The 23,467-nt window shown below is 41.8% G+C and overlaps 1 protein-coding gene across 1 annotated transcript in view; it reads left to right on the top strand.

Moving 5' to 3' along the window:
• NUFIP1 (nuclear FMR1 interacting protein 1) overlaps positions 1-20,855 on the top strand; it is a 39,130-nt gene extending 18,275 nt beyond the window's left edge. Inside the window, exons 8-10 of the mRNA XM_066380863.1 lie at positions 372-488; positions 17,237-17,469; positions 18,797-20,855. Coding sequence (XP_066236960.1) covers positions 372-488; positions 17,237-17,469; positions 18,797-18,913 — 467 coding nt within the window. The 3' untranslated portion in view covers positions 18,914-20,855. The remainder of the gene's footprint in view (positions 1-371; positions 489-17,236; positions 17,470-18,796) is intronic.
• The last annotated feature ends 2,612 nt before the right edge of the window (positions 20,856-23,467 follow it).

Below are 23,467 nucleotides of genomic sequence, written 5' to 3'. Positions count from 1 at the left end.
TCTTTCTACTACCTTTATAAAATTAATAGCATAAATACAATAAGTAAAACAAATTAATAGCAGAGACTGTATAATTAAATAAATTGAAGGAAGACCCAAGTTCCATAACCTGTGAAGTATTGTAAGTAAGAGCTGTGTATAGCTTCTATTTGTCTCTGTGTCTTCCCTTTGGGGCAAATAGCTTCTCTGACTGTGAAGATTTAAACCAAGGGGATATTTTTCAGGTCTCCTGAGTTTTGTTCTTGGGGAAGATGTAGGAGTGATCAAAAATTACTCTTTTCACTAACACATGAGGGAGTGGGGACTGTCAGCTTTTTGTTATGGTAGATGTTTTTGGCATACTGTTTTACTCCTCGTTCTTTCTATTTCAGAGTCTGATAAAGAGGAGAAACCACAAAGTACTGTCATACCCAAGGAAGTGACACCAGCCCTGTGCTCACTAATGAGCAGCTATGGCAGTCTCTCAGGGTCCGAGAGTGAGCCAGAGGGTAAGGCGGGTCTCAGTTGTTGCATTCGGGTTGGTTTTGTTCTGTTGTTTTGCCTTTGATGTGTGCTGTGCTTTGGTAGCATCCACTTATGTGTATCCAAGGAAAGCTGTGTCATGCACATTCTTTATTTGATATTGAAATTCCTATTTCATTTGATTCAGAAGTCAACATGGGATAAAGGAAAGAAATGGGGAAATGTGCCATTCTGAGAGAAAAAGGCAAACATAATACAGTGGAAGAATGGGAAGAAGAGAATATCAACTAAGGAATTGAGGAAAATGCTAAAAGATATAGCAAAGAAAGTTAATTTCTCTCTACTCTCCATTTTTAGCACCTTCGGTGTGAAAGGAGGTCCTGTGTGACAGAAAATGGTAGACTTTCTTCACTATATATAGGGCATTGCTCTTTGTAGAGCAGATTTACATAAATTATCTCATTTGGGGAACACAGCAACCCTATACTTGTGGTTGCGTTAGTATGTGTATTTTAAAGGTTGGATGAAATGGAATCCTTTCAAGAGTCTGAGAAGTCAGTGAGGTTCAGCAGACATGTTTTACCCTTAGAGATGACGATAAGCCAGCTTAATCTCTAGCATCTCCGTTAGGGCCACTTGCAAGAGCTGTGAGTAGGCCATTGATCTGGTACAGTGTGGCAGTTCTTAACCCACAGTTCATATCAATAATCCTGCATATGCTTAGTGAATGCCTGTGTCCTGCTGTTGTGGAAATCTGACTGCATGGTAAGTTTATTGAGGCCTTACCAGACGTGAAAGAATTCATGTGTATGTATTTTTGGACAAGATGAGTAATCACAATAGGAGCTGCACTGAAATAAGAATACAGGGGTCTGACCAGGCGGTGGCGCAGTGGAGAGTATATAGGGTCTAACAGCAAATATGTAGCGTGAAGGGAAGGCTTGAATGTTTAGGCTAGACATAATGTTTGTATAGTTGAAAGATACTAAAAAAGGAAGAGTTAGGTTTTAATATGAAAGATAATGTTTAGATCTGTCTGTAACATAGGAATTTTTTTTCTTTTTAAAATGGGCTCTTATTATGGTAACTGGTTAAAAGCTACTTGAATTTTGAAATATAAACTACTTTGGTTTTATCTGAGTATTCCTTAACAGACGGTTGCCTCCTCTTGTGTGTGTGTGGTTTTGTTTTTTTTTTTAAGAAAAATAGTATTTATTTCTGTACTCTTGTTTCCAATACACTGAAATGAAGATGGAGTTATTCTTTAAACACATATTACATTTCCTGCTTATCAGTTGTATTTATGACAGGTGATAGCAAGAAAGCTATTACTAGATTACTGAATCCAGTAAAAACAAGCGGTGTGAGTGCTTTCTTCTCTCTCTCTTAAAACATTTAATACTTTTATACTCATGTCTTCGTTTTGAGGCTGCCACCATTTTTTAATTAGAAGGAAGAAAAGAAACTGGAAGGGAGCTTTGAGGTCCCACTCCAGCATTCCATAGAACCTGAAGCTTAAGGGGGATAAGTTTGCAAAGCTAGTATGTGGCTGAGCTGGTGTAAAACCTTAGGTTTAAGGACTTAAAAATCTAAAGAAGCCAGCTGTATTGCTTTCCATTATGGCCTTTCTCTCTCTGTGGCATTTGTTGTCTTTCTGTATGGTAGTGCATAGCCTTTTCTAATGGATAACAAAGGATATTGTCTATTAAAAGATGTATTTGATCTTGTATGAGTTCATTTTAACTAATTGTCTAAAATGCCCTCCCTTAAGGAAAAGTCCTTGTTTCACATTCCTAAGCCTTAAGAATAATTTTTATGTAGTTTGAATTCAGTTTTATTAAGCCAGGTCACTAGCAAAATTTCTAGCTTTCAGTGTTAAATCTGGGCTGTAGAATAGGGTATGATACATAGGGACTTTGGAATAAATAAACCAAGGAAACAAAGTGGGCTTTATCTGAACCATGAACTAGCATTTAAAAGGCTGCTTATCAAAGTGGATTCTAAATGGAGAGGAGCAGTGTGATTCTTGCAGAAGTTAACAATTCTATCTTTATATCAATAGTTAAGGTCTGTTTCAATTTAGGGATTAATGTAAAAGTGTATAGTGGATCTTAAACATGAGTAGTGCTTTTCTGGAAAGAGTTTTATGCAAGGAAAGGGTACCTCAGGAAAGATCAAAGTAAAAGAAGAGGCTAAGACCTGACTGTAGTGGCACAGTGGATAGAGCATTGACCTGAGATGCTGAGGACCCAGGTTTGAAACCCCCAAAGTTGCTGGCTTGAACATGGGCTCGCCAGCTTGAGCGTGGGATTGTGGACATGATCCCAAGGTCTGGCTTGAAGCCCAAGGTAGCACTGGCTTGAGTAAGGGGTTACTGGCTCGGCCCACTAGTCAAGGCACAAATGAGAAGCAGTCAATGAACAACTAAAGTGTCGCAATTACGAATTAATTCTTCTCATCTCTTTTTCTCTTTCTCCCTCTCCCTCACTCCCTATCTCTTCATCAAAAAAGAAGAGACTGTGCTTGGTTCTGAGATTGTCAGAATCTTTAAGATATACAGGGTGGGGCAGAAATAGGTTTGTAGTTGGGTGAATATGAAACAGAGTTTATTCTTATTATTTATGAACTATTGCATTGTTTTCCGTATGAACAACTGCAAACCTCCTTTTGCTCCACCCTGTACATAGGGAAGAAAATTTCAGTGAGTAGTATTTTCAAATGGGTTAGTTTGATATCTAGTCTGGGTTTTGCATGTTAGTTTTTTGTTTTTGTTTTTGCCGTTTTAGAAATTAAGTGCAGTTTCATAGCTAACTGTTGGGCAGATAAAATATATTATGCTCACTTTGTTAAAGATGGTGCTGCCCACGTGGAGGCCGTTGCCCAGGTGATATTAATGTGTGTCTCTGTGGGCAGGCAGAATCCTTGTAGCCTGGGGCTTGGTTTTGGGATTAAGCCTTTCCCACCCTTTTTGATGTGGGGTGGTACAATCCCATCATGCCCCAGATAAGTGACTTTGTATTAGAGACTTCTCTATTTTGTATATTGGATTAAAGGTTTTGATTTCTACACTATAAAATGGGGGCAGAACGGGAGCTTGCTCTCTTGGTTCCTGAAATTATCATTAGAGGAGAGAGCAGAGAGGAGAGCAGAGAAAGGCCACGTGGAGGAGGCCAGGAGAAGCAGCCAAGATGGCGGAGTGTTGAGTGAGAAGCCAGTTTGTGCAGAGAGAAGGAAGGAGATGGGAACAGAGGTGAATAAGTCTGGTGAGCTAGAAACCTTTGATTCTAGGAAATTCAGATAAGTCAGTAGCTTTGTGAGCACTGAATGTGAGTGGGTTTTGGAGCCCAGTGTGTGTTTTTACTTGCCCCGCCGGGTGCAAGCTAGGATTAAAGATAATGGCCCATCAGTTTTTGGCTCCGTTGTTTCTTTACCGACTGTCCGAATCCAATGCGAACTTGCATGGGCCAGGTGGCTGTGATAGTGGCCGTGGCTACTGGCTTTACACTAACTGAAATGATTGTTTCTTCAGTTGGTTTGGCTGTGACTGGGGACCTCTAAATTGAAAACTTACTCAAAAGGCCACAAACCAAAAAGAGTGATTTAGGTTTGAAAGCAACATAATCGCTATATTTTAAATTTATTTGGATTGTTAAATATTACATTAATGTTACATGATAATGTTATAAAGTACTGCTCCCCAGATTCTGAAAGGCACCATACCTCACTTCATCTAGTCTACCCAGTCCAGATAAATTTTGAAGAGTTTTATTAAAGGAGGAAATTTTAAATATGCCAGCCGCATATGGCTGACACGGGGCATCTGCAGGCCCAAATTGTGCAGCCCCAAATATACAGTGTGTCCATAAAGTCATGGTGCACTTTTGACCGGTCACAGGAAAGCAACAAAAGACAATAGAAATCTGCACCAAATAAAGGAAAACCTTCCTATAGGATGATGTGGCAGCATGTGTGCATGTGCAGATGATGACATAACATCACGTATACAGCGGAGCAGCCCACGGCCATGCCAGGCGAGATGTGGACGGTACAGAGGAAAGTTCAGTGTGTACTGTGGCTCGCTAAATTCGAATCCATGATCAAAGTGCAATGTGAATATCGGCGCATTTATAACGAAGTGCCACCACATAGGAATAACATCACTGGGTGGGATAAGCAGTTGAAGGAAACCGGCAGTTTGATGGAGAGTCTGTAGAGGCTATATGGGATAGCTACTTAAGGAGCCCTAAAAAATCTGCATGAGCCCACATCGAACTGCACTGAATAGGTATGTGTAAGGCCAGTAGCCATGGCCAGGGCCACTATCAAAGCAGCCTTCTGGCCCATGCAGGTTCGCATTGGATTCGGACAGTCGGTAAAGAAACAACAGAGCCAAGAACTGATGGGCCATCATCTTTAATCCTAGCTTGCACCCGGCAGGCAAGTAAAAACACACACTGGGCTCCAAAACCCAATCACATTCAGTGCTCACAAAGCTACTGATTTATCCGAGTTTCCTAGAATCAAAGGTTTCTAGCTCACCAGACCTATTCTCCTCAGTTCCCCATATCCTTCCTTCTCTAGCGTCAAACTGCACAAACTGGCATCTCACTCAGCACTCCGCCATCTTGGCTACTTCTCCTGGCCACATGGCCTCTTTCTGCTCTCTGCTCTGCTCCCTCTGCTCTCTCATGCTAATCATCCCAGGAACCAAGAGCCCAAACTCTCGTTCTGCCCCCATTTTATATTGTAGCTTCACAACCTCTAATCCAATATATAAAATAGGGAAATCTCTAATACAAAGTCACTTCTCTGAGGCATGATTGGATTGTACCACCCTTACATCAAAAAGGGTAGGAAAGGCTTAATCCCAAAACCAAGCCCCAGGCTACAATGATCCTGCCTACTCACAGAGACACACATTAATATCACCTGGGCAACGGCCTCCACATGGGCAGTGGCACCATCTTTAACAAAGTGAGCATAATACATTTTATCTGCCCAACAGTATGAAACTGGGAGAGTTTTCCTTTTATTTGGTGCAGATTTCACATTTTATCATCTTTTGTTGCTTTCCTGTGACTGATCAAAAGTGCACCATGACTTTACGGACACACTGTAGTTCAGGGGCTGCTTATATACCCTCAATCACACGCAGGCGAGGGAGAGCATGACAGTATGGCACAATCATTAACAAGATTATAACATTTGTCTAGAGGATACACAGAAACATTAAGACTTTCAAGGTAACATAATCAAAGATATTTACAAATCTTTCAGGGTTCCTCTTCCCTCACTGGCCTAGAGATATTTTACTCTCAAGATTCCAGGAAAGGGAGGAACTACAATCAATGCAAGGTGGTATGTAAATTCTGCCTCCTATTGAAAGAGAAGTTTCTCATTTAACCTTAATCCTTTCAGAGAACTTAAAACCAATTTAAACCCTAGTCGTCCTTGTAAGTCAGGAGACTTTTACATTCCTTTTCCTCCATTTTCCAAGGAAAGGACAGGAAAGCCTGACCTTTTCTTCCCAGAATATCAATATTAATTTGCAGCTTTTTGGTACCTTACAACAATACTATGAAATCTGAATCTTGAAAAAAATATGAATGGTTCCAATTCCTCATTCCTTAGCAGGAAATGGACAATATAAGCTCTTGATCATCTGACTTCTGTGTTCCTAGACTGGGAGAGCAGTACTTGAAAGGGAAGGGGGACATAGAAAGTAGTGCCTTGGTTTTTCTTTTCACCTTTAATAATTATTCCTAGAATTTTGAACTTTATAAATATAAAGCCAGTAGTCACAGCCACCATCACAGCTGCCTGGCCCATGCAGGTTCGCATTGGATTCGGACAGTCGGTAAAGAAACAACGGAGCCACAAACTGGTGGGCCATAGTCTTTAATCCTAGCTTGCACCCGGCAGGCAAGTAAAAACACACACTGGGCTCCAAAACCCAATCACATTCAGTGCTCACAAAGCCACTGACTTATCCGAGTTTCCTAGAATCAAAGGTTTCTAGCTCACCAGCCTTATTCTCCTCAGTTCCCCATCTCCTTCCTTACCCCAGATACAAACTCTGTACAAACTGGCATCTCACTCAGCACTCCGCCATCTTGGCTGCTTTTCCTGGCCTCCTCCACATGGCCTCCTCCCGCTGCTGGCTCTACTCTCTCTGCTCTCTCATGCTAACCTCAGGAACCAAGAGGGCAAGCTCCCGCTTCGTCCCCATTTTATAGTGTAGAAATCCAAACCCTTAATCCAATATACAAAATAGGGAAATCTCTAATACAAAGTCACTTCTTTGAGGCATGATTGGATTGTACCGCCCCACATCAAAGCCCCAGGCTACAAAGATCCTGCCTACCCAGAAACACACATTAATATCACCTGGGCGACTGCCTCCACGTGAGAGACACCATCTTTAACAAAGTGAGCATAATATATTTTATCTGCCCAATAATCCACCCCTATGCTCACTTTACTACCCACAATCTACATCACCGGCATCCCTGTGCAAGGAAATTAGCACATTACACAAATTACAACAGCATAAATCATACAGTTTCAACAATTACAAAGGTACACTTCACCAGTCTCTCAGCATTTAGCCCAAAGCGCAAAATGTCCTCGGCCTTCTTTCTAGCCATGGGAAAAGCTTCCTGGGGCAGGGGAATGGCCTCCAGCAAAGCCACCCCCACCCCCATCAGGGTATTTCACATTGTCCAAAATCCATAATCCATAAGTCCATCCAACAAAGGAGCCAATGCCCACTCCGGTCATAGTCCAGGAATCAGTCCAAGCACATGGGGCGTCAGCCACCCCCCTCATTCCTGCCGTCCTGGCAGGTCTTACACTGTCCCAAAGAGGGGCACATGGCAATGGCAGTCAGCATTTCCATCTCTGCTCCGGAGAACACGCCCAGCCCTATGTCCCAAAATTGCAGACCTACCAGGGCCGCAGTAGGTGCTCCTTCCAGCTGGGCTCTCACCTTCTGGAGACTGCGGATTGCAACTCCAGCCCAATTCTCCTCATCCTCCAAAGAGGAACTGAAAACACCAGCTCCGGCTGCCGGGCTCGAGCCTCCATCCGCTGCCGCCTTCTGCTCTGCAGACCTTGCAGCTCCGGACCTGGCTTCAGCTTCAGCCTCAGCCCCAGCCTCCTGCCGCTGCTGGCTCTCCACAACATCCACGGCAATCTGCAACTCACAAACCTGTAATTCTTCCTCCAGTAGCTGCTCCATTTCCAGGCGAATCTCGCAAACCTGGTCGGCCTTCTCCTCCAGCGCTTCCTCCAGCTCCTGGGTCAGCATCTCTTTCTCCCACGTTTGCTCCAGCTCCTTCCGCTGCTCGGTTGGCAGGTCCCGGGCAGCCTCTTCCACAGAGCTCTCGGTTTCCTCACACATGGCTATAAAAGTCAGCCAGCGTACGGTCCCCAAAAGGACAGCCATGGGGAACCCTAACACTAGCCAGTCCTCTACTCCACCGCTCAAAGGCTCTTTGCCGATATGTATCGAATCCTGCCACAGATTATGCCAAATGTAAAGCCAGGAGGCACGGCCAGGGCCACCACTATCAAAGCAGCCCAGCCCATGCAGGTTCACATTGGATTCGGACAGTCGGTAAAGAAACAACGGAGCCACAAACTGGTGGGCCATAGTCTTTAATCCTAGCTTGCACCCGGCAGGCAAGTAAAAACACACACTGGGCTCCAAAACCCAATCACATTCAGTGCTCACAAAGCCACTGACTTATCCGAGTTTCCTAGAATCAAAGGTTTCTAGCTCACCAGCCTTATTCTCCTCAGTTCCCCATCTCCTTCCTTACCCCAGATACAAACTCTGTACAAACTGGCATCTCACTCAGCACTCCGCCATCTTGGCTGCTTTTCCTGGCCTCCTCCACATGGCCTCCTCCCGCTGCTGGCTCTACTCTCTCTGCTCTCTCATGCTAACCTCAGGAACCAAGAGGGCAAGCTCCCGCTTCGTCCCCATTTTATAGTGTAGAAATCCAAACCCTTAATCCAATATACAAAATAGGGAAATCTCTAATACAAAGTCACTTCTTTGAGGCATGATTGGATTGTACCGCCCCACATCAAAAAGGGTGGGCAAGGCTTAATCCCAAAACCAAGCCCCAGGCTACAAAGATCCTGCCTTCCCAGAAACACACATTAATATCACCTGGGCGACTGCCTCCACGTGGGAGGCACCATCTTTAACAAAGTGAGCATAATATATTTTATCTGCCCAACAGACGGTAATGAAACAACAGAGCCACGAACTGGTGGGCCATTATCTTTAATCCTAGCTTGCACCCGGTGGACAAGTAAACACACACACTGGGCTCCAAACCCCACTCATTCAGTGCTCACAAAGCTACTGACTTATTTGAGTTTCCTAGAATCAAAGGTGTCTACCTGTTGGGCAGATAAAATATATTATGCTCACTTTGTTAAAGATGGTGCTGCCCACGTGGAAGTCCCTCGCCCAGGTGATTGCTTGGGATGGATGTGATTATATTAATGTGTGTTGGGGGCAGGCTGTGGGCAGGCAGGATCCTTATAGCCTGGGGCTTAGTTTTAAGACCAAGCCTTTCCCATCCTTTTTGATGTGGGTGGTGCAATCTCGTGAGGAATCCCATTATGCCTGGGATGGGTGACTGTGTATCAGAGACTTTCTCGTTTGTATATTGGATTAAAAGTTTTTGATTTCTGCACTGTAAAGTGGGGCAGACCGGGAGCTTGCGCTCTCTGGTTCCTGAGATTATCATTGTTGGAATCCATGGGAGTCTGAAAAGACCAGAGTAACAGGCTTTATTAAAAGGAAGAAAGGAACCCTGCCGAGCACTTCTCTGGGGGAGAAGGGCACCGGTTACAGACTAGGGGCGAATTTTATAGCGTTTGAGAGAGTCTGAGGGGGTACTGAGTCAAAAGTTCTGGTATGTTTCCTTTTATGGTTTTAGGATTTCAGCTTTCTGGAATGCTCCTTCTTGGGTGGTTGATCAGCTTTCTGGAACTTTTCTGCCTCAGGGGCGATTATCCAGTAAGTAAGAGTGAGGTCAGGCAGATAAGCAGAACATCAAAAAGGCAGTTGGAATTCCTGGTAAATTCATGTATATATTAATTATTAGAGGAGAGAGCAGAGAAAGGCCATGTGGAGGAGTGGAGAGGCAACCAAGATGGTGAAGTGCTGAAAGAGAAGCCAGTTTGTGCAGAGAGAAGGAGATGGGGAACAAAGGAGAATGAGGCAGGTAAGGTAGACATCTTTGATACTAGGAAACTTGGGTAAGTCAGTAGCTTTGTAAGCACTGAATGAGTGGGTTTTGGAGCCCAGTGTGTGTTTTTTACTTGCCCACTGGGTGCAAGCTAGGATTAAAGATGGCCCACCAGTTTGTGGCTCTGTTGTTTTATTACTGTCTGTTCGAATCCAATGCAAACCTGCATGTGAATGGCCACAATGGCAGCTACTGGCCATACATTTGGCGTAGTCTGTGGCAGGATTTGATACAGATGAGTATGGAGCCACCACCACCTTTGAGTGGTGAGTAGAGGACTGGCTGCTGTTATGGTTCCCCATGGCTGTCCTTTTGGGGATCGTAGGCTGGCTGACTTTTACAGCCATATGTGAGGAAATGTAGAGCTCTGTGGAAGAGGCTGCCCGGGACCTGCAAACCGAGCAGTGGAAGGAGCTGGAGCAAATGTGGGAAAAACATGCTGACCCTGGAGCTGGAGGAGGTGCTGGAGGAGGAGGCTGACCAGGTTCGTGAAATTTGCCTGGAATTGGAGCAGCTGCTGGAGAAGGAATCACAGGTTCGTGAGTTGCAGACTGCCCTGGACATTGTGGAGATTTCCGAGTGCCAGCTGCAGCGGGAGGCTGGGGCCAAGAGGCAAGGCCTGCGGCTGCGGCCTGGGGCTCAAGCCCGGCAGCGGGAGCTGGCATTTCCAGCTCCTATCTGGAAGATGAGAATTGGGCCGGAGTTGCGATTCCCAGACTCCAGAAGGTAAATGGTGGCAACCGTGGCGGGAGGATGAACGGACATCCCAGAAGCCAGGCTTGCATCGCCGAGTGGCCGCTGGAATGGCAGGGAGTGCCTGCTAAGCCGCTGGTGGGTTTGCTGACATTTTGGGACATAGGGGTGGTTGCCATCATGCTTCCAGAGCAGAGATGGAAATGATGACTGCCATTGCCATGTGCTACCCTTTGGGACAGTGTAAGACCTGCCAGGATGGCAGGAATGAGGGGGGAGGCTGAGGCCTCATGTGCATGGACTGATTTCCTGGACTATGACCAGAGTGAGCACTGGCTCCTTTGTTGGATGGACTTAAGGATTTTGGACAATGTGAAATACCCTGATGGGAAGTGGGGGTGGCTTTGCTGGAAGCATTCCCCTACTCCGGGCAGTTTTTCCCCTGGCTAGAAAGAAGGTCAAGGACATTTTGCACTTTTGGCAAAGTGCTCAGAGACTGGTGAAATGTACCTTTGTAATTGTTGAAATTGTATGATTTGTTATGTTGTTGTAATTTGTGTAACGTGCCTAATTTCCTTGCACAGGGATGCCGGTGATGTAGATTGTGGGTAGTAAAGTGAGCATAGGGGTGGATTGTTGGGCAGATAAAATATATTATGCTCACTTTGTTAAAGATGGCGCTGCCCACATGGAAGCCTGTCGCCCAGGTGATTGCTTGGGATGGGCCTGATTGTATTAATGTGTGTTGGGGGCTGGCGATGGGCAGGCAGGATCCTTGTAGCCTGGGGCTTAGTTGTAAGACTAAGCCTTTCCCACCCTTTTTGATGGGAAGTGGTGCACTCTCATGAGGAGTCCCATTATGCCTCAGATAAGTGACTTTGTATCAGAGACTTTCTTGTTTGTATATTGGATTAAAGGTTTTTGATTTCTGCACTGTAAAGTGGCGCAGACCAGGAGCTTGTACTCTCTTGGTTTCTGAGCAGAGTCCAGAGAAAGGCCACGTGGAGGAGAGGAGAAGCACCCAAGAAGGCAGAGTGCTGAAAGAGAAGCCAGTTAGTGCAGAGTTTGTGCAGAGAGAAGGAAATGGGGAACATAGGAGATTGAGGCTGGTGAGGTAGAAACCTTTGATTCTAGGAAAACGCGAATAAGTCAGTAGCTTTGTGAGCGCTGAATGAGTGGGTTTTGGAGCCCAGTGTGTGTGTTTACTTGCCCGCCGGGTGCAATCTAGGATTAAAGATAATGGCCCACCAGTTTGTGGCTCTGTTGTTTCATTACCGTTTGTCTGAATCCAATGCGAACCTGCATGTGAATGGCTACAATGGTAGCTACTGGCCATACACTACCTCACCAGCATTATTCTCCTTTGTTTCCCGTTTAGGCTGCTTCTCCTGGCCTCCTCCATGTGACCTTTCTCTGCTCTCCTCTCTAATGCTAGTCTCAGAAACCGAGAGAGAGCAAGCTCCTGGTCTTCTCCACTTTATAGTATAGAAATCAAAACCTTTCATTTAATATACAAACAAGGAAGTCTCTGATACAAAGTCACTTATCTGAGGCATAATGGGATTCCTCATGAGAGTGCACCACCCCACATCAAAAAGGATGGAAAAGGCTTAGTCCCCAAACCAAGCCCGCGGCTACAAGGATCCTGCCTGCCCACAGCCCGCCCCCAACACACATTAATGTAACCATGCCCATCTTAAGCAGGAAGGGCAGCTAATATAATCTGGAAGACGGGCCTCCACGTGGGCAGCATCATCTTTAACAAAGTGAGCATAATATATTTTATCTGCCCAACAATAAATCACTTTGTAAATTCTTTTATGGTTTTTTTTTTCTTTTTTCACCATCATTCTGAAGGCATATCAAAACTATCATTATGACAAATTCTTTCATCGTGCTTACTCTATGTCAGGCCCTGTTTTGTTTTCTTTACTCAGTTATTACCATCACCTCATGAAGTAGGTGCCACTGTTCATGAGGAAATTTAGGCAGAGATAACTAACTTGACCGAAGATCACATAATAAGGACTAGAACGGGTTGGGAACCTTTTTGGCTGAGAGAGCCATGAACGCCACGTACTTTAAAATGTAATTTTGTGAGAGCCATACAACGACCCGTGTACGTTGGTGTTGTCCCGGAGGACAGCTGTAATTGGTTCCAGCCGCCTGCAACCGTGAACATGAGCGGTAGGAAATGAATGGATTGTAATACATGAGAATGTTTTATATTTTTAACGTTATTTTTTTAAAGATTTGGCTGCGAGCCAGATGCAACCATCAAAAAAGCCACATCTGGCTCTCAAGCCATAGGTTCCCGACCCCTGGACTAGAACTAGCACTTGAACGTAACAGCTTGGGACCAGTGTCAGTCTGCATTTAATGCACCCTACACTTCCTTTCAAAGGCAATTTCCTTTGTAATGCCTGAGTGTTGAAGGTTTTGAGGCATATGAATCGATTCCCATACTCCTGTCTAGACTATTGAACCTAGTCTCTAAACTAGAATAGAACTCTATATCACATCAATCTGTAATACATAGTAACCAAAAATGTAGAATATCCCTTGTGGGAAGACAGGAAGAGATTCCTGCCTTAAAACTTTAATTTTTGCCCTGGCCGGTTGGCTCAGTGGTAGAACATCGACCTGGTGTGCAGGAGTCCCGAGTTTGATTTCCGGCCAGGACATACAGGAGAACCACCCATCTGCTTCTCCACCCCTCCCCCTCTCCTTCCTCTCTGTCTCTGTCTTCCCCTCCTGCAGCCAAGGCTCCATTGGAGCAAAAAGTTGGCCTGGGCACTGAGGATGGCTCCGTGGCCTCTGCCTCAGGCGCTAGAATGGCTCTGGTTGCTACAGAGCAACGCCCCAGATGGGCAGAGCATCACCCCCTGGTGGGCATGCTGGGTGGATCCCGGTCAGGCGCATGCAGGAGTCTGATTGCCTCCCCGTTTCCAACTTCAGAAAAAAGAAAAAGGAAAAGAAAAATAAAACAACTTTAATTTTCAACTGATCATATGCTTTTTCTTCTTTACTATTTTTACTCATTTATTTTTTTTCTTGAGAACAGTTGGGGCAGGGAATGATATGAGAAGCCTCAATTCATAGTTGCGGTACTTCAGTTGTTCATTGATTGCTTTTCATATTTCTACACTTGACCTTGGGGGCTTCAGCTGAGCCAGTGCTACCCCTTGCTCAGGCCAGTGACTTTGGCATCATGTTGATTTCCACACTCAAGCCTGTGACCTTGGAGTTTTGAACCTGGGTCCTCAGGGTCCCAGGTCAGTACTCGATCCATTGCTTCACCGTCAGGCTCTTCTTTACTACTAATATGGTAATATACATTGATTGCTTTTCAAATGTCAAATCAACCTTTATTTCTGGGATAAAGTCTACTTCATCATGGTTTATTAATTTTTTAATGCATTGCTGGATTTGTTTTGCAAATATTTTATTATGGATTTTTACATTCATGTTCAATAAGGGTTTTGGTCTGTTTTTCTTTTTTGTAACAGCTTTGTGTGAGTTTTTAAGTTAAGATTGGTTTTTGCCACTTGTTTTTTGTGGGTTTGTTAGCATTGCTACCTTTTTTTTTTTTTTTTGGCAGAAACGGAATCAGAGAGAGGGACAGACAGGAAGGGAGAGAGATGAGAAACACCGATTCTTTGTTGTGGTACTTTAGTTGTTCATTGATTGCTTTCTCATATATGCCTTGACCCGGGGCTACAGCAGACTGAGTGACCCCTTGCTCGAGCCAGAGACCTTGGGCTCAAGCTGGTGGTCCTTGCTCAAACCAGATGTGTCTGTGCTTCAGCTGGCGACCTCAGGGTCTTGAACCTGGGTTCTCTGCGTCCCAGTCTGATGCTCTATCCACTGCACCGCCACCTGGTCAGGCCCATTTTTTTTCTTATTTATAGATTTCAGCAGTGAAGCCATCTATTTGTACTTGGTATTTTCTTTTGGGGAAGACTTTAAATTATGAAATAAATTTACTTCCTAGGTATAGGACTATTCAAATTTTCTGTTTGAGTCATTTTTGGTGTCTTTCAAAAAATTTTTTTAAGTTGTCTAATTTATTGATATAATGTTATTCATAATCTTTTTCTGTGATATTTTATAGGATATATAATGCTGTCCCTTCTTTGAATCCTCATTATATTTTTAATATCTAATCTTTTTATTTTTATTTTTTATTTTGAGAGAGGAGAGACAGGAAGGAAGTGAAAGGGTGAGGACCATCAACTCATTGTTGCTTTCACTTTTCTTGTACATTGAGCTTTTCCTTTGTGCCTTAACTGCGCCATGCCAGTGTCCCCTTTTTGTGCCAGTCACGTTGAGCTCAAACTGGCGAGCTTTTGGGATCATGTGGGCAATTCCCCTACTCAAGCCAGTTACCCCGTGCTGATGAGCCTGTGCTCAGAGCCAGTGATCTCAGGGTTTTGAACCAGCAACCTGAGCATTCAGGTCAATGCTTTATCCACTGCGCCCTACCAGTCAGGCTGATTCCTCATATTATTGTTTTCTGTTTTTCTTTTCCTTGATCAGTTTTGCTAGATGTTTATTAATTTCTATAATCTTTTCAAGGAAACAACTTCTGACTTCATTTTTTTCTCTACTGTATTGTAAAGGCAGTAGCCACGGCTACCATCATAGTTGCCTAGCCATGCAGGTTTGCATTAGATTTGGACAGATGGTAATGAAACAATGGAGCCAAGAACTGGTGGGCCATTAGCTTTAATCCTAGCTTATACCCGGCGGGCAAGTAAACACACACGGTGCTCTAAAACCCACTCATTCAGTGCTACTGACTTATTCAAGTTTCCTAGAATCAAAGGTTTCTAGCTCATCAGCCTTATTCACCTCTGTTCCCCATCTCCTTCTCTCTGCACAAACTGGCTTCTTCAATACTTTGCCAACTTGGCTGCCTCTCCTCTCCTCCATGTGGCCTTTCTCTTCTCTCCAACCTGCTCTTTGCTCTAGTGCTAATCTCCGGAACCGAGAGCAAGCTCCTGGTCTGCCCCACTTTATAGTGCAGAAATCAAAACCTTTAATCCAATATACAAAATAGGGAAGTCTCTGATACAAAGTCACTTATCTGAGGCATAATGGGATTCCTCATGAGAGTGCACCACCCCACATCGTGCAATCAGTTAAGGATATGGGGAAAAGCTTAGTCTTAAAACTAAGCCTTAGGCCAGGGGTCAGGAACCGTTTTGGCTGAGAAAGTCATGAATGCCACATATTTTAAAATGTAATTGCTGAGAGCCATACAACGACTCGTGTACGTTATGCGTTATCCAATAAAAATTTGGTGTTGTCTCTGAGGACAGCTGTGATTGGCTCCAGCCACCCACAACCATGAACATGAACGGTAGGAAATGGATTGTAACACATGAGAATGTTTTATATTTTTAACATTATTTTTTTTCTTAAAGATTTGTCTGCAAGCCAGATGCAGCCATCAAAAGAGCCACATCTGGCTTGAGAGCCATAGGTTCCTGACCCCTGCCTTAGGCTATAACAACTTGGCCTGCTTACAGCCTGTCCCCCACACCCAATACATACTATAAGCGAGCAAACATATATATCATATTTACAAACTTATTTGACCAGCATATATGCTTTCTGTTTTTTCAATTTATTGAGACTTGTTTCATAGCCCGATACAAAGTGAATGTTTGTGTGAACTTGACAAGAATGTATATTGGGTTGAGTGTCCTTTGTCAGCCTGAGTTGATTGTTAGTGGTACTCAGGTCTTCTGTATCCCCTGCTCATTTTCTGCCCAATTGTTCTTCAGTTACCGAGAGCAGAATGTTTTAAGTCTCCGATCTTTATAATGGATTTCTCTATATCTCCTTTCAGTTTTGCTGCATAGATATTGACACCTTGTTATTAGCTGTTACTGTTCTGTGTTCTTGATAAACTGATTGCTTTATCATTATCTCTTTATCCCTAGTGGTAGTCCCTGTTCTGAACTCTCTTTTGTCTGATATTAATATCGCCATTCCACTTCTCTTGTGATTGGTGTATGCTTGGTATCTTCTTCCATTCTTTTACTTTTAACCTGTGATTTTATATTCACTGTTCCTTGGTAACTGAGATTTAATCTCAGTTCAGATGGTATAAAGCAAGGACTACCTATAATTTAAAGGTGTTTTGGTTTCTTTTGTAGATATTGTGTAGTTGTCTACAGAAGTTTTAGGGCATGCAAATAACTGGTTTATTAGTTATACTCTTTGTTTTATGTTATAGGAGTTGGCCTAGAGTTTATAGCGTGCAACTTTAACTTGTCACGGTATACTTTCAAATGACATTATATCACTTCACATATAATTTAAGAATTTTATAGCAATAAATTTACATTTTCCTTTTTGTGCGATTGTTATCATAGATTTTATTTCTACAGATGTTATAAACCCACATGCGTTGCTATTATTTTTGCTTTCAATAGTCATTATCTTTAAGAATTTTCAAATGAAAAAATGTCTGTTGTAATTATCCACATGTATTCACCGTTTCTGGCACTCTTCGTTCTTTGTTTGTGTAGGCCCAAGCTTCGGTCAGGTGTCATTCCCCTCATTGACGTCAGTTTCTGTAGCTGTTTGTAATAATGTCCTTAAGTCTTGGAAATTATAACTCCCAATTTAAAAAATATTGTGATACATTGTAAATTCCTAGTTTTAATTAATAAATATCCAGTATTATGTCTGGGGGAAATGATTATTTTGTTATGATTTTGAATGATAATCTGGGGGTTTTTTTCTTTTTCATTTTTGTGTCTTTTTTTTTTTTTTTTTTTTTTAATCACATTTAGAAGTTCCCATTAAGAATGAAGCAGATGTTCTGGCAGAAGACCAGGTTCTTCATAGTGAAGCTCCTCAGAGACCAAGTCAAGGTGTTAAAGCAGCTGTGACAAATTTCTCAGAAGCCAAGTATGAAAGCCAAAAGAAAAGTTTCAAAAAGACAAACCCTAAGGGGAAAAAAGATTATCACAACTATCATGCATTATTTGAACCAAGAACACATCACCCATATCTCCTGGAAATGGTAAGTGATTTTTCTTTACATTCTAATCTTTGTGTTCTTCTCACATCATGAAGGAATTTGGGTTAGTGGGTGTGTGCATGCCTGATTTTTAAGTTTACCAGAGACATATGCTCCTTGAAGACTCTTGCATGTGTCTGAATTCTGAAGCTGTATTTGGCATATAGCTTATGTTCAGTAAATATGGAATAATTATATTTTCAACACTTTGAAAGAAAAGAATCTAGGTTTCACTGATTGGTTACAAAATGTATATTGCAGTATACTGACAAAGTTTTCATTGAAAGCACAGTGAATTACAATGGCAGGCTGAAAGGAGAAAAGGTTTATTGTGTTTATTTTGTGTTTAATTGGCTGTGTTCTCAGTGTGGTGTGCTAAAACACTTATTATCTTTCTTCAAGTTAAAGAGGAAGCAAAGCATCTTTTGATTCTAAGTAATAGACATGAAGCTGTTCAAATATCTAAGGCTTTCATGGCTAAGAGTGCTAGAAATAGAAATCTTCCAGATGTTTTAGTGGAGTTGTGAAACTGAACATTCTGTGAAAAGTCTGGTTTTCCCCTGTCAGATAAGTGCTTGAGCTATAGCTACAGTGTTCTGTGGCTATACTCTGAGAGTTATATGCAGACACAGTTGCCTCTGGTTAAAATTGATCAGAAATGTGTTCTCAGTTTATAAATTTCTGGGTTATTCGAAGTAAATTGCATTTTTTAAATGTTTACCTTACAAGGGAAAATTAAATCATTTTTCCACTGAAAGTTTTCTGTGTGGTATTTCCCAGCAGCATTAATAACATAAAAAAATAAGTTGAGGTCACTTTATATTTTTGGCAAATTGTATGACTCCTTGGTTATGTACTCATTCTAAATACCAGGGACTTTTAGCTTTCTTTTCATTATAATCACAAAAGTGGGAAGTTATAAAGTTCAGGAATATTGGGCTTTTTAACTGCTAGTTTTATTATTACTATCTTTATTATATCTACTTACCAATTTCTATACTGTTTATATAGATTTGGGTTTGGTAGGATCCTCTTTGACATGATTTTTATATTAAAGGATTGCAGACTTCTGAAACTATATTTCTTGTCCCTTGTTATATACTCCTAGAGAGGACCCCAAATGTTAACATTTGTGCTGTTTGAAAAGCTAGATGGTCCTGATATACATTAAGAGGAAATGTTCCTGCATTATTTTTTATTGAAATAATTAGTAGATATAATACATAGCATCTTTTTGTGTGTGTGTTTTCATCAGGGGGAAGGCACACATAATATTTTAGATTGTAAATTTTGGATATATTTTATTTACTTGCTATTTTTTGTTTTTTAGCTTTTAGCTCCAGACATTCGACATGAAAGAAATGTGATTTTGCAGTGTGTTCGGTACATCATCAAAAAAGACTTTTTTGGACTGAATAGTAATTCTGCAACAAGTGAAGATGTGTAGGTGTCTGATGCTTCAGTACTCATAACTGAGGCATGTAAAATAGTGCCATCTTCAAGTTAGGGGAGGAAAATATATTTTTAAACTGGATTGGTAATTAAATTGTGAACTTCATATGATATTATGGTAGATTTTCACGTTTTTCTTTGAATCTATGCAAATAAACACCTAACTAGTTTTTAAAACTGGGTCTCTATTGTTGGGATTAAATATAGTGTTTGCTGACCAAATTCTGCTTTTTATGTATTTGTGTGCATTGCTGTCATGTAAGGAAGTCTGCTCTTGGGCCAGGTAAGAATTGAAGATACTGGATTCAGCTGAGCAAAGCTGTAGGTTATAAAGAGATAAACAGTGGAGGTTTTTGTAATGCAGGAGAGAAGAATCATTCTTTAACTGTAGAAGGAGGAAATATTTTTAAAGTAAACCAGGTTAATATAATTACAAGGTCTTGATTTTTTAAAATATTTTTGTTTATTTCAAAGAATATTTGGAAATTCACCTATTGATAAAGCCTCTGTTTATGTTTAAATTCAATGAAAATGCTTGTTTTTGGTATGGTTCAGAATTGGACCTTTTTTATTTCCTCATGCAAACGTATGTAAAGGATAGTACTTGATGAGGTTCAACTAATTTCTTATAGCAAGAACGGTCTGTGAAATAGTTACCTCAGTTTTAGCTTTAGTTAAAATTTATCCTGTGAAGATAGTAATTGAATCTTTTATAAAGTTTAAAATAAATAAAAGCTGCTGAGATCTTTTGTCTTCTGTAACACTAGAGACTCTGATTTTATGTTCTACAACATAAAATCTGTGCTTGCTAGAGCTCTAGAGGTCTGCCCTTTTGACATACGGGTGAAAGGGCCTAGGTTTTTAAAAGTTACTATGTTTTTGCAGTTGAAAAATTAATTTTATCTCACTTGTGATTATCAAAGTCGGTGGCTCTTGCCTGTGAGAAGGCAGGCAAGAACACTGTAATAGCTGTTGGCCCTCCTGCTGCTCCTCTGCACCTGTAACATCCTGTCCTGAATCCAGGAACACCTGTCAGCACTGTGCATCACAGGCCCAAGGTGAAAGTTCATGTGCAGGTGTTTCCTAACCCTGTCACCACTGTACAGATCTTTCATTCTGTTCCACTGTTGCCCCAGTGAGCCCCGTATTTTGGAAAATTCTCTGTCCAGTGCATTAATTCAGTTCATATAACACTGTTGAGTCCTTATGTGCCACCACTGTGCATAGATTAAAGATACAAAAATGAGTAAGGCCTTGGCTGACTTCAGAAACTCATTTTAACTTTTGTATCATTCAAAGATGTTATTCCTAACCCAATTCATTTCATCAGGATGAAGTAATCAATATTATAAACTGAGCTGATATTCTAAAATACCTTAATCTGCAGTTTATCACTGGTTCTCATGAAAATGTTATATGCCAAATATGTGAATGCATTCAGACTCTGAAACTACTTTCATGGACCACCTATCTGCAGGGATATTGACAGTTACTGCTTCAAGGTGTATTACGCAGTTTTATGTTCAGTCTTGCTCGTTTTCTAATAAATGAAGCATTGCTTCTTTTTAGCTGGGCTGCCTGTTGTTACTTTTTTCTAATCGGTAATTTCAGGATTCGATTACCTTTATCTTTAACCCAGGACTTATTTATGGGTGTTTAAAATTTCCAAGTATATAGAATATAGCCTGTGTGTTTTATACTTTATTGACTGTATGGTCAATATTTGTAAATATTCTGTGAGTGTTGCGGGGTGTGGTGCTTTACCTATTCTTAACTACACAGTGTTTTTGGATTTTAGGCTAATTGTTCAGACCTTCTACATTCTTATCTTAGGATCCATTTAATTAATTGAGTTCTGAGCTATGAAAGTGTATGTAACTATTGGTGAGTTGTGCCTTTTATAACTGAAATTTTTTTTTTCATCTTCAATACAGTCTGAATTGATTTTTTTTTTTTTTTAATTCAGTGAGAGGAGGGGAGGCAGAGACAGATTCTTTTTTTTTTTTCATTTTTCTGAAGCTGGAAACAGGGAGAGACAGTCAGACAGACTCCCGCATGCGCCCGACCGGGATCCACCCGGCACGCCCACCATGGGGCGACGCTCTGCCCATCAGGGGGCGATGCTCTGCCCATCCTAGGCGTCGCCATATTGCGACCAGAGCCACTCTAGCGCCTGGGGCAGAGGCCAAGGAGCCATCCCCAGCGCCCGGGCCATCTTTGCTCCAATGGAGCCTTGGCTGCGGGAGGGGAAGAGAGAGACAGAGAGGAAAGCGCGGCTGAGGGGTGGAGAAGCAAATGGGCGCTTCTCCTGTGTGCCCTGGCCGGGAATCGAACCCGGGTCCTCCGCACGCTAGGCCGACGCTCTACCGCTGAGCCAACCGGCCAGGGCCTCAGAGACAGATTCTTGCATGCGCCCGACCGGGATCCACCTGACAAGCCCACTAGGGGGAGATGCTCTTCCCATTTGGGCTTTACTCTGTTGTTCAGCAATGGAGCTTTTCTTAGCACCTGAGGCGAAGGCCATGGAGCCATCCTCAGCGCCCACGGCCAACTCGCTCCAATTGAGCCATGGCTGCAGGAGGGGGAGAGAGAGAGAAAGAGAGAAAGAAACAAGAGGGGGGAGGGGAAGAGAAGCAGATGGGCGCTTCTCCTGTGTGCCCTGACCAGGAATTGAACCCGGAACATCCACACGCCAGGTTGATGCCCTACCACTGAGCCAACTGGCCAGGGCTCACTCTGCATTGACTTTATTCTCCCAATTAATGCAATCAAAAGAGCTTTTTGGGAGTTCAATATAAGAGTGGGGAATTTAATCCATTATATTATAATAATTGAAATTGAAATGTTTGGACTATTTCTGCCCTTTTTTTTCCTGCCTTTTTTTTTTTTTAATTTTTGATTATAGAGAGAGAGGAAAGAAGAGTGAGAGAAACATCAATTTATTATTCCACTTATTTACTCATTGGTTGATTCTTATATGTGCCTTGGCTCAGGTCGAACCCACAACCTTGGTATATCTGGATGATCTCTAACCAACTGAGCTACCTGGCCAGGGTTTGGAGGCTTCTTGAGAGAGGCATTGGAACAAATGATTATTCCTTCCTCAAACGTGGGAGAGGAGGAAATGAGTCATTGTGAATGAATGGAATGATAAAGAGGACAGACACTCAGAATGTACGCAGAAAGACCCCAGGTTGAATTCTGTTCTTTATAGCTGTTGCCCTGGGTCTGCCCCGCAGGACAGCACAGACTGACACACCAGGTAGGGCTGTTTGGGACACTTTCTGGGTCTTCTCAGACTGACAGCAACAGTTGTCTTCTATTGACTTTCTGTACCCAAATGACTTCTAAGTCTGTACACAACCAGTAAAACCTGTGTCTTCATTTCAGTACCTTTTGAAGGCTGTGTGAAAGTTTCCACATTCCAGTTTCTGACAGTCTTCATTTTCTGGTTACTGGAGAGTAATGTCACCATTTCCTGGGCCAAATATTTGCAGTTTTGTGCCTATATGTTTTTCTGATTATTTTTATGTTTTTATTTAATTTATACTTGTATTTCACCAGTTTTTGTTTTTTTTAACAAATGTCCTATTTGATGATTCAGTCCAGGGTAGCACATTGCATTTAGTCTCTATGTCTCGTAGTTACCTTGTTTTTAGGTTTTTTAAATATTTAATGACAAAAGTAATATGCTAATTATAAAAATTTAAGTAGTCCAGTAGTATATTAGAAAAAGTGAGGTTTGTCCTGATCTATTCCCTTCTCATCATATTCCCCAGACACCACTGTTAATAGTTTGACATGCATTTCCAGACTTTTAAAATACATATATTTACATGTCTCAAAATGTTCATATGAATTTTGTTTTTAAATAGGAAAATTATAGATACTGCTTTACAAATTTTTTACACAACAATGTCATGAATATTTGTGCATGTGTATATAAATATATTTGTATACATGAATATATGTACACATATACTTTCACTTTTTAAATCATTGCCCTATGGGGAAATTTGTTTCTAACTTTTCTATAATGTTAATGACAATTCAGTGAACACGGCTGAATTTACAATGATCTACTTATCTGTGTGCACCTATGAATAGTTCTATAAGGTAGAGTCTTAGGTTCAAAGGTCAAATGACCTTTAAAAGGCTGTATCAAATTATATTCTTATTAAGAATGTTTTCTTTAAAAATGTATTGAGACTTGAAATAAGGAAAGTGGATTGTTGTGTAGCCTTTCAGTGTCACATTAGAGCAGTAGTTCTCAAAAGTGTGGTCCAGGACCTCCGGGTATCCAAGGCCCTTTCATGGGATCTGTGACAGAGACTACTTTTATAATTCTAAGACGTAACTTTCCTTTTTCACCTTTTTTCTTTTATGAATGGACAGTGGAGTTTTCCAAAGGCTACATAATGTATGATGCTATCATTACTCTTGACAGCTAATGGGAAGTGTGCTTGGCTATTGTTTTCTAGGATTTTCCAAAGTGGTAGGTTGAGGATAAACATAAATGAATTTTTAGAGATTAACTCAGGTTGTTCTC

The sequence above is a fragment of the Saccopteryx leptura genome, chromosome 4, assembly GCF_036850995.1.
Source record: "Saccopteryx leptura isolate mSacLep1 chromosome 4, mSacLep1_pri_phased_curated, whole genome shotgun sequence".
NCBI classification, from domain to species: Eukaryota; Metazoa; Chordata; class Mammalia; order Chiroptera; family Emballonuridae; genus Saccopteryx; species Saccopteryx leptura.
The sequence above is the reverse complement of the archived record's forward strand: the minus strand, read 5'-3'. Positions and strand labels throughout refer to the sequence as shown.